Genomic DNA, 17939 nt, shown 5'->3' with positions numbered 1-17939 from the left:
CACATAATTGTAGAGATTCTTCTTTGAAACTACATCCGAACTGGACAAGGGTGAGATTCTTAAAGACTGGTTGCAGTGTACAACTCAAAATGACTTTTTCATACTCTGCTTTGTTACAATCTGCTGGTCCATCGTGCACTTGGAGTAAATCTTTTACGATGCATGACTTCGTAAGATCTTGTGTTAACCCTCCAGAACATACTGGTTCACTGAGTTATGCAGAGCTCCTACTTGTTGACAAAAATCATCATACAATGTAAAAATAAGAAACACACCCTACCATCTCAGTAGGAAAGTCTGTGTTATGGGAAGCTGTCAAACTCCTGGTGGCAGACGTAAGTTTTCCAAAATTATAAATTTTGCTAGAAATCTCAAATTTTATCATTGGCAACAAATTATCAGTTTTCCTTGAAGTGAGAGGTTGACTTTGTTCAGTTCTGAAAGGAAATGTCCACCAAAAGGCCAAGTCCAAATGACCAATCATAGTTCTCCATCAGCCATTGTTTTTGGTAAAAAATGGTGTTCCGTGGGGAAAAAAAGTAACCAATTCAGCTCACAAGCCAAACCATCAAAGCAGGGCTTTTCCCAGAGAAGACCCTCATACTCTGGTTGCAGAGGACCTCTACGCGAACTTGCCTTGCGTCGAGCAGAATACTGAAAAGGACTGGGAAATAACAGAAACAGTGATTGGGCGCCGCTGCTTTGCTCTGCACTGAAGCGCCCGTGGTTTTACTCACCATCGCTCTGCACCCTCATTGCAAATATCAACATAACACAAAAGGCAGGTAACATCTTGGTGGCCCCTGAAAGGGTTACAGGGAGTCCTGATGGCCTGCAGATCACACTTACAGGGTCACTACACTACATAAAGCCACAGAACAAGATTCTGTGGAAGACTATTTAATGGCCAAAATGTCCAGCATATATACAAATGAAATACAACAAACAACGTGTTTAGGTTTCACTCTAATTTTACTTCTAAAAACAATCTACTATAGAAAAATGACAAAGCAGAAATGACCAATAGAAAAAGGATTATACAAATTTTAGAATATAAGTCTGTAGCTGTAAAAAACAATGAGACCAATATATACTGAATGGAAAGGGCTTAACGACATATTACGTAAAAAAATGTGGTGTAGAAAATTGCACATAGCATGATCTCGTTTGTGTTTAAAAAGGTAAGAATGTGTAAGAATTTGCTACCCCACTCAAAGGGTAGCGAAGGCCTGTAAATGCAAAACAAATGACTGAAGAACCACATGTCACACATATAACAGAAGTCACCTGGTTTAGGGTGGGCAATGGGATGCGAGAAAACAGGAGTATTGGCACTTTCATGTTTTAATTACAACCTGAATGTTTTACAAAGAAAATTCTTTCATGTATTTTTCATGTAACAAACTTAGAAAAAACTGCATTAAAAAGTTATGGCAAATGTCATAAAGGGGGTTAGCTGGTGGGATTACTGGTGATTTTTATTTTCTTTTTTTCACTTCTCTGGATTTTCTAATTCTACAACAATCATGTATTTCTTATGTATTAATCAGAGTAATTTTTATTTACAAAAGTCAAGGAAGGCCATATGGTAAATTGCTTAAAGCTATATTAACTATGGTTTACCCAAATTAGTATCAACAGTACAGGTTTTAGATATTTCAGTTATATGTGCTACATAAATAGATTTTAGGATCAAATCCTGACATCCTCAAACAATATGGTAATTAAATAAACAAAAGCTTAAAAGAGATTAATATATAACCTTTATAACATTCACTATGAAGGACATTTTTTAAATTTATTATTTTAAAAATCAATAGAAATCGTGTAGAAAATACCATGTTCTAGTGCAGCCGGTCTCCTTCGCTATATTCTTTTTCCCTATTCACATGGAAGCCCAGCGTTTCGGGTTCCGGCACCGGCGCACTAACAGCATCTGACCGTGGGCAGAGGGGCACTGTCTGCAGACGGCGAGACAGCCTCCTACGTTCTTCCCACACGAGACGGAATCTGTCTTGCATCACACACACACATCACCACACGACAACTGATCCGTTACTTCTACCCCATCACCACACATCACACTTCCCAAATACACACCTGAAATAAAGAGATTAGAAAGCGGGGCAACGAACGTTTCTCAAAGCAACCCTAAAGGAGACTCGTTCAGAACCCTATGAAGCCCCCCCTTGGATGACTCAAACGGAAGGGAACCACACAGGCTGTTTTAAGACGCCAGTTGATGAACGGACAGGTGAGTTTTACTTGGAGATCAGAACAATTTTTAAACTGAAATGTCATTCCCCAGTCTTTTCAGAAACAAAATACAGCGCCTCTGCACAGCAAGACAAACATAATCCTCGGGCAGCTGCCAGTTTAACTGAAGAGACCCTTGTTTTTGGTTTTGGCCACTGACTTCTTGCTGATATCGGATAAGGTCACACTTCCTTGGGCAAACCATGCAGGCAGTTTTCTCTTTGAAGTTTCAGGAGATGTCTGTAAGAAAAACAAAACAGAAAAGGAAATATCGGCACTGTTAAACATGTGTCAGAAACGACACTAACACATTACCAAATATGCACCCACCTTCTTTCCCTCACCAAATAAAACAAGAAAGTGAGACCTTTCAAATTTATTTCTGGGTCAGAAAGCAAGTTTAAGAAAAGAGATACAAAATCGCTCTATCGTTAATTCAGGCAATCTACGTGTCATCTGCTTGTGTATTCTTAGACACGCGGCTGCAACACGCGTCTGGGAAGGGAAGGACTAGGGATCATTCCAGGTCTCTGTCCCCTGCTGCGTTTGCTTTGGGGTGACCCAAGCGGTGAATTTCACGTTCTAAGGAAGTCGGGCTGCCTGGGCATGAGTGTGCATGCACGTGCGCACACCAGCACACACGAGCCCACAGAGTTGCCTCTGAAAAGCACGCAGCTGCCGCGCATCTGTAACGGCAGAGGGACTGGGGAGGGTGCAATCATCAGTTCCTTGCAGAGGTACCAAGACACAACAGACACTAAGACAGCTTCACTGAATAAATTTTAGAAGTTGTTTATCATTTCACAGACGTTTAGAGAATCTGTTAAAAACTAGAGATCCACTTCTGAGAAAAAAAGACAAAGATACCCGTACACAGCACTGCATGAGCTCGGGGAACCACACCCCACAGGAGGCGTCAGAACCCTAAGTCAAACGTCTCTGAGAAAAACCGTTTTAAGAACCAAAGACAGTGGTTGTGTACTACACAATCTCCATGTGAAAAAGACTAAACAATTTTAAGTAGGTAAGTGTGCCCTGAGCCTAAAATGGTGTTAATTTGTGTTATCTTAGTTTGAGGACCAGATGCTCAAACTAGATTCTCAAACTAACACGACAGAGAAGTCGTTCCGACATCAGTCCACCTTGGAGTCCAGCAGAGTTAATGTGGTTGTTGAAACTGTTTGAGGGACTTTATGATAAGGTGGCCTCATCTAAGGTATCATGTCTGTTAGCCTAAGGTACAAACGTATGATTTATTCCATTTCAAAAATGAAGACTGTATCTATACATTCTTCATTAACTGCTTGCTATTTTAGTATGTTTTCTATGTTTAAAAATGGTTTCAAAATATTTAAGGATGGGGGGAAAAGTAAAAGATCCTTGGCAAAAAAAACTCTAAAACTTATACTAAAAAAAGGTAAAAACTGTTAGCTGTTCCAGCTTAATTAAAGAAATCCAGTGTAGAGGAGAGGACTATGCATACTTCAACAAAGGCTTTTTAAAAAATGGTTAAGATTGAAGAAGGCACCCTTTCTCCCAAGTACCTCTTTCCTCACAGGGAACAGATCAGATTTATTACAATGTCTGCCTTAGAAATAATAAGCATTAGGGATATAAAGTAACACAGATAACAGGCATGTGGGTAGATATAAAACTGGCCCAGAAAAAATCATTCATCCCTAAAGACTTGAATATCAAAACCCCGCATAGCCAGACAACGACTGTTGCTTACAATAGAGTCTGACCCTGGAGTGCATTTAGAGGAAGGAAAATAGTTTAGATTATAACAAAAAGTAACACACAGCATGAAATCTGAACAGTGACAGAGCAGAAGAAAAAAAACCCCAAGTCCTGTTGTCGCCAAATGCTACGGATTAAGCAGGGACTTTGAAACCAGACAGAAGTAGGTTTAAATTCTGAGTCACTTGCTGAACATGTGACCCCAACGCCTGTTATTAAAACCTCAGTTTTACCACGCAGGAAATGAGACTGACAGCACATAACGTGACTAGACTATTTGGAGAATTAAATAAGCATAAAGGCGAAATATCAAAACACATTCTGATTTATTCATGACCCTCACTAATTGGTAGCTAATATCATTTATTATCCTGAAAACATTGAATTTTATTGCCTGTAACATTTCTGTACAGCATGATCTTCGGCATTTTTCCTATAATGACAATAATGATCTTATTTCATGGAGAAAAGAGGAACAGCTTACTCACACCAACTGTGTCTTTTGAGTCTCACAGTAAGTGTCTGGGGGACTTGAACTGTGACGTCTAGGCCCCCTAACAAAAGCCTGTCCAAGACGACTTCCTCGTGGAAGACTAAGGTTCCAGCAATCCTGATAACATTTTAAGGTGATGTGTACATCTTTTTGATACTCTAAATTCTATTAACAAGCTATTATCATTAAGTTGAGCATATAAAACATTACATTAACTCACTAGCTGATTGTATGTGCATATATATATATATGTAAGCAAATAGAGAAACATGTTGTATTCATATTTAATTTCATCTAAAACAAAGATATATCTAAACATTAGTTTTCGAACCTAATATATTTATGACAAAAACGGTCACTAAATTGACTTTACCTGTAAATGTGAATCTGTAAAGAGATCTTCTATTTTTGGATCACTGGGTGGCTGATTCCCAGAAGTCAGTGAATTTCTGTGACTCTTATCCTTCAGCGAAAAATCACAAGGATGTTTTCCATTAGTCTTTAATATTTTTATGGCATACAAAATAGTTCCGCATGCACTATTTTCTTTTTCAAAAAACTATGCCTAAAAAAGCAAAGCTTAAGAAAATTCTTATTGAATTACTACCTTTTGCAACAACATGGATGGATCTTGAGAATATCGCACTAAGTGAAATAAGTCAGATAGAGAAAGTCAAGAACTGTATGGTTTCATTCGTATGTGGGATACAGAACTGAAAACAACAAATGCATAAGGAAAACAAACGAAAACTCACCGACACAGACAACAGTGCTGTGATCACACAGAGAAAGGAGGGTGGAAGAGACACAGTAAAGGGTAAAGGGGGCGAAACATACAGTGATGAAAGGCCTTTGGGTGGTAAACACACAATACAACATACAGATGATGTGCCACCGAACTGTGCACCTGAAACCTGGATAATTCCATTAACCAATGTCACACCCAATACATTTAATCAAAAAGAAAATTATGAAAATTATTACTCTGAAGTGTTGAATATTAATAATATTACCCATAGGGTAATTTTTGAGTGTCTTACAATAATGTTTTCTGAGTGTTTTTCTGTTTGTAAATAATACTATATATATTAATTTATAAACTCAGTGACAGGGTGGGAGATTCTTTCCTCTCTCTCTCTCTCTCTCTCTCTCTCTCTCTCTCTCTCTGTCTTTCTCTCTGGCAGTCAAGAAAATTAAAAGGAAAAAAGCGAAATAGGAGGAGAGAGTTCTGGAAGATGGTAGAAACACCAGCATAGTTTTTTAAATTTCTCTGAATCCCAGCATTAAAACGAAACTAAATAGAAAAACATTTAGTTTTTCTAAATGTTTTTAGCATCCTCTACATTTACAGTGAAAGAAAGTTAAAGGTACCCTCAGGAAATCGAAACTATAATCATGTGAGAACAAACCACCAACAGCCAAAGACCTGTGTGGTGTGGCATACACAGGGGAGAAAGCAGAGGCAAGCAGTGCGGTGCCTGAGAACTGGAAAAGCCCCAAACAGCCCACAGGTACACACTGGAAAGCATGACAGATTAAGTTGAGAACAGCACCTGAAATGGGGCAGGGGGTGCTTTTGCAGGGGTCTGAAAGAGGCCTACAGCAGTCCCTTAGGTGGCTACAGCAGCTGGCTCCTATGAGCTCTTCTGACCAGGCCATGCCGCCTTCCAGAAGGGCCCACACTCCCGAGAACTGCTGGGGTGAGAAACCCAGCCCAGGCAGGACAGGCATGAGAGTGGCAAAGGGAAGAGGAAGTCCAGGTGAAAGCGGCAGAGGGGTGTGTGTCATAAACCCAGTTTCCCTGTTTTGAACAGTACATAAGACAACAGAAGAGAGAGCTCTGTGCCCTGGGGAAAACTATGCTGAATCATGCCTTGTTTTGAAAATGCAGGAAAATTAATTTCACATGAAAATGAGCAACAGCAAAGGTCAAGTCCCATAACCCAGTAAGGCTTTCGAAGCTACAGAATAAAACTGTAACCTTTCAAAATGAGCTGAAAAACGTTAAGAAAATGACTCAAAATGTAAAAGAACATTGTAAGGTTAAAAAAAACTCAAAACTGAGTGAAAAAAATCTCAAGAAAGAATTAGAAATAAGAAATAAAATTTAAGAAAAGTTTCCTGAAATAAACAAAACTATCAGAAAACTTTCTGAAATAAAATATTTACACATTTAAAGATGCCACTGTGTACTTCTGTATATCAATTTATAACTATAAAATACTGAGAAATAACCTCCCTCCATTAAACACAGGCAAGACTGCACCTTTATATTAATAGCAATCACCATAGTTATAAATCTAACAACACACCAACTAATGTCAGAACACACACAACTTGTTCTGACATTACTCTTTATCAGAAGCCTCGGAATGGTAAGATGAGCCACACTAAGGCCTTCAACAAGGTCAGTAGAGACGATGAATGTTAACACGTGCAATACCCTGAAACCAGGCCTCCAAGAGACAGTACTGAAGACATTTTCTACACCGAGAGGCAGAAGAAAAAAATACTTGGGCTGGCTCCCTCACTTCTTAATCTACTTCCCAGCCCCCCAAATCCTTGTTCTCCTAAATTGGGAAAAAAAGGCTAAATCCAGTACCACCTGCCCACCCCAAAATCTCCCCACTCTGTTGTTGGCATCTGATGTTATTTCAGTAGAGAAAAAGCAAAAAAGTAATGTGTGGCTACAATAACACTTTTCATAAATGTTGCTTCAATATTCAGAAAAAATTAAGTTGTACCTTTTCCTGTATTAATAGGCAAGAAGTTGGGGAAATATAAGGTCTTAGACACCTGGTCCAGATTTCAGAAATAACAAGGCTGGGAATGGAAGCCACATTTCACCAATACCACCCAACCGATATTGTCCTTAATGCCCTTCTTACAGCTAACTCGATTATCAACATAATGTAAAGAGTTTCAATAAATCAAATTTCATTAGGTTATCTAGAAAAGAATATATACAAACCTAACTGAAGTACAGAATTAAATAAGACCAGTTCCCTGACTTCTAAGCTAGCGAGAAAAGGAAACTCTACAAAGATTACTTTAAAACTGAAGCTCTTCATTCTCTACCACAGATATTGTCAACCACTTACTACCATGCTGAATTTATCATCCAGTAGGAGCTAAAATAACTTTTTAGTTAATTATTAGTTTGCACAAACATTAATCACACAGTCATGTAATTTTAAACCTGGAAGATATTGAAAGCCAAACTTTCAGATTTATACAATCATTTAATAAAGTCACATTGTCATAGAATAGTATTTTCTTCACACCAGACACAGAAATAATTTTCAAAGCTCGTGATTTTCATAAAATATACCCTCTAAAATAACACTAAATTCAGGGCCTTTCTCTGCTCATGCTGAAGATGCCCTGGGACCCACTCAGGCCCACACGCTACAGAGCTCCTGGACCGGAGACCGTCGCTGTGAGAGCCACAGCGTGTGAGCGATGACAGCGTGAAAGACAAGCCGGTTTGGGAGGTACTGAGAATTGGTTTTTGTTTCATTAAATACACGAATTGTCATACGCTTAAGCCAGTATGAATTACACCTATGAAAGAAAATTTCCAGGCAATATAATACGAAGTAGAGAAAAAGTTTAAGCTAACATTCTACACAATAAGCTAAAAAGACAAACTACAAACTATATTCACCTTTTCTGTCACTTAAAAAAGTCACTTTTCGCCCTGGCTGGTGTAGCTCAGTGGATTGAGCGTGGGCCTGTGAACCACACGATCGCGGTTCGATTCCCAGTCAGGGCACATGCCTGGGTTGCAGGCCAGTTCCCAGCAGGGGACTCATGAGAGGCAACCATACATTGATATTTCTCTCCTTCTCTCCTTCCCTTCCCATCTAAAGATAAATAAATAAGATCTTTTTAAAAAATCACTTTTTTCAGCTCAAATTTATGAGAAGCAACAGAAATACAGCACAAAGATTTAAAAAGTAACCCTGTATCAGAACTTATGGCAGTTTAAAAAATATAGGATTCTAAGTGTTAGAATATGCAAATTGAACGCAGTGCCACTTTATGAAAATTCTACATACAATTAACACCTTGCCGTCACGGCCTGCTTCTTCTTTGCTTCTCTTAGAACTTGAACAGCTCTCTCCAGAGTTGGGAAAACATCTCTTTTTGTTGGAATCACACGAAGGCTGGCGTAACAGTCTGTTGTCACAGTCATTTCCCAGGATCTCAATTGCCATATGGATAAGGTACGTGTCAATGTTTTCAGGAACAAACATTCTAATTAGTTTAATTTTGCTCAACTCTGTAAAGGATGAAAACATAAGATTTAAAAATAAATTACACAGCCCTGGCTGGTGTAGCTCAGTGGATCGAGCATGGGCCTGCGAACCAAACAACCGTGGTTCGATTCCCAGTCAGGGCACATGCCTGGGTTGCAGGCCAGTTCCACACGAGAGGCAACCATACATTGATATTTCTCTCCCTCTCTCCTTCCCCTCTCCTCTAAAGATAAATAAATAAAATCTTAAAAATATATATATATACAAAGTTAAAAAAATTAAGTTACACAGCACATCCTAGGAAACCTATGAGCTGGAAATGGTGGAATGTTTTGGAGGAAGGTGGCCTAAGAAAATGTCCCCTCGCCAATGCCACCAGCTCGATGGAAATGGAAATGGGGTACGATATGCACCTTACTCCTGCCCCCCCTTACCTGCAAGGTCGAAATCAGGTCAGTGCCATCAAGTCTGCATGAATTACATTTCACACCGTCTGCGAATCAAAGCCACCCTTTCCAGAATTGTTTCTAAAGGAATTATGTATGCCGCGAGTTCCATCAAGTTTTTTGAAGATAATTTATTCTTGAAATAGAAGCTACTCACACTTGTTAGTAAGATGCCAAGAAAAAAGATCTTTTCAATGGACATTGTAGCTAACAAAACACTACTTAAAATGCATGTTAGTAACTAAACTAGTTTTCTGGGAAAGGTGTATCTTATTTTCAGAATCAAGGAATTTTTAGTTTTTATAATTCAACACAACTGATTCAGACCATGTGGGTCTCTTCAGACATTTACAGATGATATGCCAGTGCCCACTATTTATATCTCAAGTACTTCCTTCCAAGTTCACAGTCATTTGCAATTCCCTGGAGTATGGTAAAACTAAGCAACTTAGAACCTATTCACTTGTATCTTCATGTAATTTATAAAACTGGTATCAAAACCTTTCTGATACCCAATTCAAGTGAACAATCAGACCAAATATTTTTAAATGACACTCTAAAAAGGTGGTCTTTCAATTACTACAGTTTTCAGGTTTATACTCTTCTAAAGTTCTTATCTTGCTTAGGACTTTCCAAATAAAACTGCAGGTTAAGAAAAAAAGAAACATGAAGAGAAAGTAACAGCTAATAGATATTAGAACAGTGGTTATTTATTATTTGGGTTGTACTGTTTCTAATTTTAAAGTTTTAAAATGTAACACTGATGCTAATCAAAACCTTGGAAAGATTACCTCTAAATGTAATAAAATCAGCAAGGTGACTATCATATCTACCAACCAAACTAAAATTTCATTTGTCCCTTGGACATAACCGCACTAATACCACTGAAAGTCTGTGCATTTACTACTTTATCATTTTAATCATCTTCTTTTGCATGTATCCACCAGAATTTACTTTGCATTCCCTTTCATATGTCTTTAATTTTTCTTTGGAAAAAATGTTCTGATGAATATTTTACTTAATACAAACATCTTTCCATCTTTCTGGATCCCCGGGAGTGAGGTCTCCAGTTCAAAGGCCCCAACCGCTGATACACAGTGCCAAGTGCCTCTGTGACTGTGCTGTCCCATACAATAACCACTAGCCACATGCCACCGCTGAGCATTTAAAAAGTGGCTGGTTGGCTAAAACGGCTGAGGAACTCAATTTTTTAATTTTAAATAATTCTAAGCCAAGCATGCAGCCCTCAAATACAATAGAAGAGCAATTCATTGACAACGGACCGCTCCATTCAAAGCGTGCAGTCTTAATGCACAGCGATGAGAAACTGTTATTTTATGAATTTTTCATTAAAAGCTTCATTGAAAACTAAAAATAAGCCTTAAATTTAAAAACTGATGCTTGATTCAGTAATCAGAAAAATTTTAAGTATGTCTGGCACACATTGGGTATCTTTTTACTTTATTCAATTGCCAATTCTATGAAAGCTAAATAAAAACTAAGTATTTCAAGTTAAAATTTATATCAGCATTGAGATATGCTGTGAATGCAAAATACACTTCTGATTTCAGAGGCTTAGTACAAAAAAACCCTAAAACTATGGAATTAATAATTTTTATATTCACTATATGTTGAAAGGATGGCATTTTTAATATATTAAGTTAATTAAATTACATAATTGAAATTAATCACATCTGTTTATTTTTACTTTTTAAATGTAGCTACCAAAAAATTTAGAATTGCATATGTGGCTCTTACTATATTTCTTTTTGCAGAGCACTGCTCAAGAAAACCCACTCAGGTTTCCCTGTGCGCAAACCAACTAATACCCTACATTGTACAAAATTCATTTTATTCTGTGGGTATTTAAATATCGGGTAAACAAACTATACATCCTTAGTTTCAGCATACTGTAAATGTAAAATTTAGAAACTAATTTTTTTTGATACATCCACATAATCTTGTCCTATCACAGCATCATTGGGTAAATTTTTTTTTCTTTTTATCATTCAAAGTATTTTAATACATGGGGGACTTAATGTATCTAAAAAAAGTTCTCTTACAATCACTCAAAAATATTCTTATTCAAGTGCTTTTTACATTGTCCTTTTTATTTATTCATTTATTTATTTTTTAATTACTTTACTGTTGTTCAATTACAGTTGTCTGCATTTTCTCCCCAGCCCTCCCCCTGCACCTGGCTAAATGAATTAGTTTGAAAAGAAAAATAAGATAATTTATTCCAATTGAGGCAATTTATTTCTAAAATTAGAATGCCTTCCTTTCATAAAATTATGATGCATAAACACTTGCCTTTGGTATTAAACTATTATTAGTGATTTAATAAATGTACAGTTGTTATACTGTAACTAGAATACAATTTTCAGATATTAGAAAATTCATCTATTTACTTACACATTTCTGTAAGTGCTCTTCATATTTTTATCTTAAAGTCATCCTACAATATACATATGCCAATTAAAAACTGGCGTCTAACTTTAAAGTTGCACATTATTCTGCCCTAACTTTCCACGCAGCGCAAGTGCTGGAACTACCTGCTGGAGAGTAAGATAACGAGCCCAGGCCCAGCCCGTGTACTGGTTCAGAAGAGACCCCGTCACCCCCACTTCTGTGGCAGGGCCCTTGGAAGCCACCCCCAATTTCCCAGGCACAAGCACATAAATAGGAAAATGAAATTATTCAAAATATTATCCAGATACCTCATTACATACCTTGCCTCATGTATTATTAAGCATAGTTAGAATTTCAATTCCATAGAAGCTTAAAATTATATAAACATGGAAAAACTAAAAAAATAAAAAGGTACAGAATTCCTTTAAATATTAAGTTTACCAGGACAAAATCCTACTTAGCAAACTAGATATAATTTATCGATTCCAATACTCTATTTTTAGGTTTAAGATTATGCCATAATAAAATATAGAAAATCCTAAATTCAGCATTGTGTGGAATGTAAGTGCCAATTAAACTTGTTCATTAAAACACCAAATTATGGAATATGACTACAGTTTTTAAAAAAGATAAATATAACATCTCTGAAACATTAATACACGACGTATAGCTTCATTTCTTATTATAATTTATAACACATTTCTCCAATTAAAGAATGGATTTTTAACAAGGCAAAACAAGAATTCAAAAGTAAAATTTCACATCAATAAATGATATCTCACAGGCTATAAGTGTACAATCAAATGAAATAAAATTTGAAGCTCATGGTTCCTACAGTTGTACCTTGTGTCAATTTTGGCTTCAGAAGCAAACCACAACGATATACTTTTTCATACTATATGTACAACATGCATATAGTATACTGACAGAAAGCGAAAAAGTGCTTAAAAATATCCCACATTGTTTGTGGAATGTCAATTTAATATTTATCTCTGAATGAAAATGTATTTGCAGTAAGTACACAGTAGTAAAGACAAATGTTCTAGCTAATGTTTTAGTCACTATGATTACATATACTTTTCTCATCTACCTAGTAGTTGTTGAATCAGGCTGTGCAATTATAAATAGAGAAGTTTTCATGTTCATACAGTCTGCTTGATTTTAATATATTTTAATTTAAAAAGTTGTAACATAAGAAATTAGGTTCTAAATTCAGAATAAAGAGCATACTAGACACACTAGAGAATGTTTAAAGATATTAGATATATGGAGATAGTAAACTGAACATACTTCAGCACGTTTATTTTACTCATCACTTGGAGGTTTATAACCCAAATCCCGTCTGTATTGGAAACTGCCTATTTCTTTGTGTTAAAGGGTTGGCAGCACAACTGTAACAGGGAGGGGTACGAAGAAACACTGCTGTCTTTCACTTCAACAGGATGCTACGTCAATCAAGGCTCCGGGCCTCAGGTTCCTATCTCCGAAACAGCGTGGGAGAAGGGGAGTGAAAATGTGATGGCTTCCAATTTCCTTTCGAAATCAAACATCCTGTTAACTTTACCACGATATGATTCGGAAAGCAATTAGCAGCATCTTGATTCTTCACCACAGCCCAATAAAATAAATGCTGCCGGTGCTTGGCCAAATAATAGAATCTTAAATCCTCCTCTACCTTTTCCCCCTGCCAACAATGAACTGAAATGAGAACATCCATTTCATGTCACTCAAAAATATTTGCCCAAGATTTCTTCAATACTTGGGGAACAAAAAACCCTGATATAATTATAACCTGCCTGAATTATTGAAGTTGTTTGTATAAACAGTTTCGAAAACTCCCTTTTGGTATACTTATTTGCTAACTTCATATTTTCTGAATTAGCTTCTATAGAGACTAGTATATTAATTATAAAAGGAGTCCTCAGATCTAACTGTCTGCTTCTTCAATCACCATCACACTCACCACTGCTGCCCCCAACTGCCCCCACCACCACGTAAGAAACACGGTTGTCCCCGGTTATGGGTGGGAACTGGGCCCCATGCTCTGGCCCTTATATACAATAGCATAGAATCAGCATATAACCTACACACGCCCTCCCCTATACTTTAAACTGTGTCTAGATTATTTATAATACTAACAATGTAAATGCTATATTGGTTTTATATTGTATCGGTTAGGAGTCAACTTTTCTGGAATTTTTCTTCAAGTATTTTCAACCTCCAGTTAGCTGACTCCACGGATGTAAACCCACAGATCCAGAGGGCAACGCACTTACCAAGTGCCAGAGCACCCCGTGCAGTATCTAATGATCTCCCCCAGTTCTGTATCTAAGGCGTACCTCCCTCCCTGTTTTAGAGAAGAGGAAACTGAGGTTTAGGGAGACTGGTTAATCTGCCCAAGCAATGCAGCTCTGAGACGGCAGAGCCCAGACCTGAAACGGATCAGCCGTTAGCGGAACCTTTGCTCTTACTAGTGTGGCTACACCACCATCAGTCTCCAGGCCTTAAGGAAGACAGTCTGCGGCCACACCACCCTGAACGACCGGATCTCATCTGATCTCGGAAGCTGAGCAGGCTCAGGCCTGGTTAGTACCTGGACGGGAGGATTTAAGGAAGGCAGCTAAATGACAGCAAACATGATTGTCAACAGGAACAAGTCGCCTGTCAGAAACTACTGCCTACCATCCACCAGCTCATCAAAGATACACATTCCTCCAAGCCCTGAGAGACAAGACCTACAAAGCTAAAAAATTCCAGAGGATTAAAATCAAGAAGGCATCTGAATCTTTGACTATTTCAGTTTACACTGGAGAAAGAGGAGTATTATATAACCACGATTGTAATCCTACGAACGGATTACTGTTTTCCTTCCTCTGCCTTAATTTCTAGTAAAATGGCTGCTAAAACCAGAAAGACTAGAATGTGACCAGGACAGCTGGCAAGCTTGCTAATACGGTGTTTCACAGCTAAATTGCCTTGAATTTCTTTTATCACGGTCCAGAACTAGGCCCTCTGATTTTCAGATTCAGAAATCTAATTTAACCTCAATAGGTCCATATTAACCAGGCCCACAAAGTGCTCGTTTATTCATTTACAATTATGAATGCACAATTGTCACAGTACCCACTACTGCTAACTTTCCCTGCAGACAGATCTACATGAAAAATCAAATGATGACCTGAGAGCTAAGAAGTGACAGAGAAGCAGAATTTAAGATGGTTCTTCAAATAGTATCTTAACAAAGCTTATCAACAGGCCCTTAATATACTTGAAGTCACATCGGCCAGATTAGAAAGTGTGTATTTCCTTCTTCTAAATGGTTGACCATATAACTGTAGCGTGGTGGGATAAAAAGAGAAACCTTCGTCCCCTGGAATTGACTGAGACGACCACTGCCCAGCTCGCCTGTGTGTCTCGCCTCTTCCTGTGCTCCCGCGGCTGACCTACAGGAGGGATGGAGGTGTTTGTTCTTTCTGAGACCTTTGGTCAAGTCCTGCTCAAACCTAGAATTAACAATGCCTTTTAAGGTGACTTGGATATCTTCGTTCTGATCAATTAAGTATAGCATTGATTGTCCTTTTAAAGGGTGATCTCATTCCTCTTATTTCCAAGTGTTTGGAGGCAATCATGTAGTTAGTTATTCCTAAGTGGGAAAGAATTTGAGATAATAAAAAGTTAGTGATTTGCACTGTAGCCTTAGAGGCAAGCCTTCTTGTATGTGTACTGCTCAGTGCTAACAGTCTGAATGAATTTATCAGACTTATTGAATTATTAAGATACCAGTTTGTATTTGTACATTTAGGAGGAAAAATGCTCTAGTGAAACTTGTCTTTATTTCTGTAAAAAATGGTCCGTAAGTTAGCCCTGGCCAGGTAGCCCAGTTGGTTGGAGCACCATTCCAGGGTTACACATTTGATCCCTGCTCAGGGCATGTGCAAGAGGCAACCAGTGAGTGCACGGGTGGGGGGCACAGACGGTGGATGTTTCTCTTGTGCTCTCTCTCTTCCCCTTCCTCTCTCTCTCTCATCAATACATTCAAGAAACGAAACATAATTTTTAAATAAGCATATTAAAACTTTTCTGCAGGGCAAGCCAAGTGAGCACAGGTGAGGTTCTGTAGCAAAGTCGGAAGAGGAAACCCTCCTCCGAGGGTGCAGAGAACTTGGCCACGCCTTCGAAGTCAGGGTGACGGACATCCCTGACTGCAGAGATGAGAAAGCGTAGGCAAGTGAAACCGGAGACAAGGACTCAGAAAGACTCAGGGAAAAACTAGGAGTCAGCCAGTTCTGGGGAATGAATGTAGATTCGTGATGAGGCGGAAGTTAAAAAAGAAAGAAAGTGTACTCTTTCAGGATGGGTATGTAAATGGTAACCTGCAGCTGAAAAGAAAAACAAGAATTTCTAAGACTACAGTGCTAATGGGAAGGAAGATTGTTTTTCTAAAACAATAAAAGCCTTATAAAAGTTAAGTTTTCATAGTAGCATAAAGGGTTGACGTTGTTAAACTAAAAACACATTAGTGGATTGCTTGGTTATTTCATCAGGATCCCTCGGTTATCACCTGAGTTGATGGGGGGGTTTCGAATAACATCGGTAATAATCTTCTGAACCTCTGGAGTCAGGCCCGCTCGCTCCACATCGACGGGGTAGCCAGCTTTCACCGCTTGGGACAAGTGTATGCCGACCGCTGCGAGAGGCAGGATCCTGTTCTCGGCGACACTTTTCTACAGAAGCAGCAGCAAAGCCACCAGTGAGTTCTTCAGAGTTTCCACTGTTCAGTATGAAAATAAAATGTCCACTGACCAATAAACGGTATGCTAAACCTTCACAGAAAATTTCCATTTTAATAGACCATTTCTTTAAAACTACCTACATAATAGAACTCCACAGATTCTACTTTTTACAATTATTATACTGAATAAAACCAAATCATCCAGCATTAGCTAAGAACTCAATCCTCCTCTCTGTAATTATTCACCTTAAAAACCTATCAGTGGCAGAGAGCAGTCATTCTATATTAAATCTAAAAGCTGCCACAACCTTTGAAAACAGAGTAAAACTGTAATCCAATATTCCATATATTTGATGCAATACATAGTGCTTTAGTTTCATGAATTTCCAAGAAAACAAATCCTATAATGTTTAGTGATAACACAGGCCCCAGATGAACTGTATAAAAGGTTCTGGAGAAGACTTTAATAGGTATTTTAAACTGGTTTTATTCGTAAAGAAAAACAACACACAGTTAAACAAAGGCTGTCATTATGTGCCTGGAATTGAATGAAACATCAATTTAGGACAATGTTACACATTTCTGTAGCTTTTAAACAAATGTAGCTCCAAATCCATTTAAGATATATATTAGGTACACCATTCTTTTAAACACTCCAAGAGTTTAGTAATTCAGCTCTAAATTATTTCATAATACTCTCTTTTAAAAACCCTGGAAATCTGAATTTGGATGGTATTTGTGTAGATGTTGACACTTGCACAGAATAGGGCCTTTAAAGCCACATTTTCTCCCTTCATGGTTAGGCTTTAAGTTACTCTCATTGGAGGCCCACCCTCCCCACCAGACAGTGAGCACCATGTGTGAGTAATACTGGGTTATTCGACACCAGGCATCAGATTACCTAAAACTAATTGCATGATTGCTCCTGATTAATTAGTCCTCAGGCATGTTTAGTTTTGTGGTTAACTGGCAAGATCATCTCAGACTCCTGGGAGCTAGAGATAATTACACCAGGATATTATACAATAATATACAACCAAATAATAGCAAAAGACATAAATGAAGATATACTAGTTTTACATTTTTAACCATGAATATGAAATATAATACATAAAGCCTCATATCATGGCTGAGTATTAGCATGCATTTTATTCAGAAAATTTGAAGGCTATACCAAATTTTCCTAGAAAGTATATTCAGCTATAACATACATATATGGTAAAATTATGCATATAAAAGCATATTTAACATGCACATTTAAGTTACTATTTAAGAGGTGGAACTTAAATTTTTATTTATCATGTAATTTGTTTCAAAAACAGTACAATGGAATTACCTGGTTTCCTATGTAATGGTTTTTGTGCTTTTAATTAAGGAATCTGACTATCTTTGAACTACTTATTCATATTTATATTGGGCCTTCACCAGGATAAAAAGTGAGTAATGTGGCCTAGTGGATGAAGACACGGAATAGGAAAGCCATGCGCTGGACCACATAGCTCATTCTAAATCAATGTATTGTCAGAAAGGATAGGAACGCAAGTTAGTTCAAGTTAGCTCAACTTAGCCGGAAGCCACATGGTCTCCAGCCCCTAAAA

The 17939-nt window shown here is 37.8% G+C and overlaps 1 protein-coding gene across 10 annotated transcripts in view; it reads right to left on the bottom strand.

Annotated features, from left to right (window-relative positions):
• Positions 1 to 298: 298 nt before the first annotated feature.
• The window catches only part of WRN (WRN RecQ like helicase), a 107380-nt gene continuing 89739 nt past the window's right edge, over positions 299 to 17939 (bottom strand). For 8 of the 10 annotated variants that reach the window (XM_037055325.1, XM_037055323.1, XM_037055326.1 and 5 more), the window contains 4 exons: positions 16171 to 16333; positions 8551 to 8774; positions 4863 to 4952; positions 299 to 2496 (listed from right to left, as the gene is read on the bottom strand). In XM_037055325.1, coding sequence (XP_036911220.1) covers positions 2377 to 2496; positions 4863 to 4952; positions 8551 to 8774; positions 16171 to 16333 — 597 coding nt within the window. In that variant the 3' untranslated portion in view covers positions 299 to 2376. The remainder of the gene's footprint in view (positions 2497 to 4862; positions 4953 to 8550; positions 8775 to 16170; positions 16334 to 17939) is intronic. The other 2 variants (XM_037055328.1, XM_037055331.1) reach the window with 1 other exon arrangement.

The sequence above is a fragment of the Sturnira hondurensis genome, unplaced genomic scaffold (genome assembly GCF_014824575.4).
Source record: "Sturnira hondurensis isolate 20B ecotype Veracruz unplaced genomic scaffold, ASM1482457v3 Scaffold0008640, whole genome shotgun sequence".
Taxonomy (NCBI): domain Eukaryota; kingdom Metazoa; phylum Chordata; class Mammalia; order Chiroptera; family Phyllostomidae; genus Sturnira; species Sturnira hondurensis.
The sequence above is the reverse complement of the archived record's forward strand: the minus strand, read 5'-3'. Positions and strand labels throughout refer to the sequence as shown.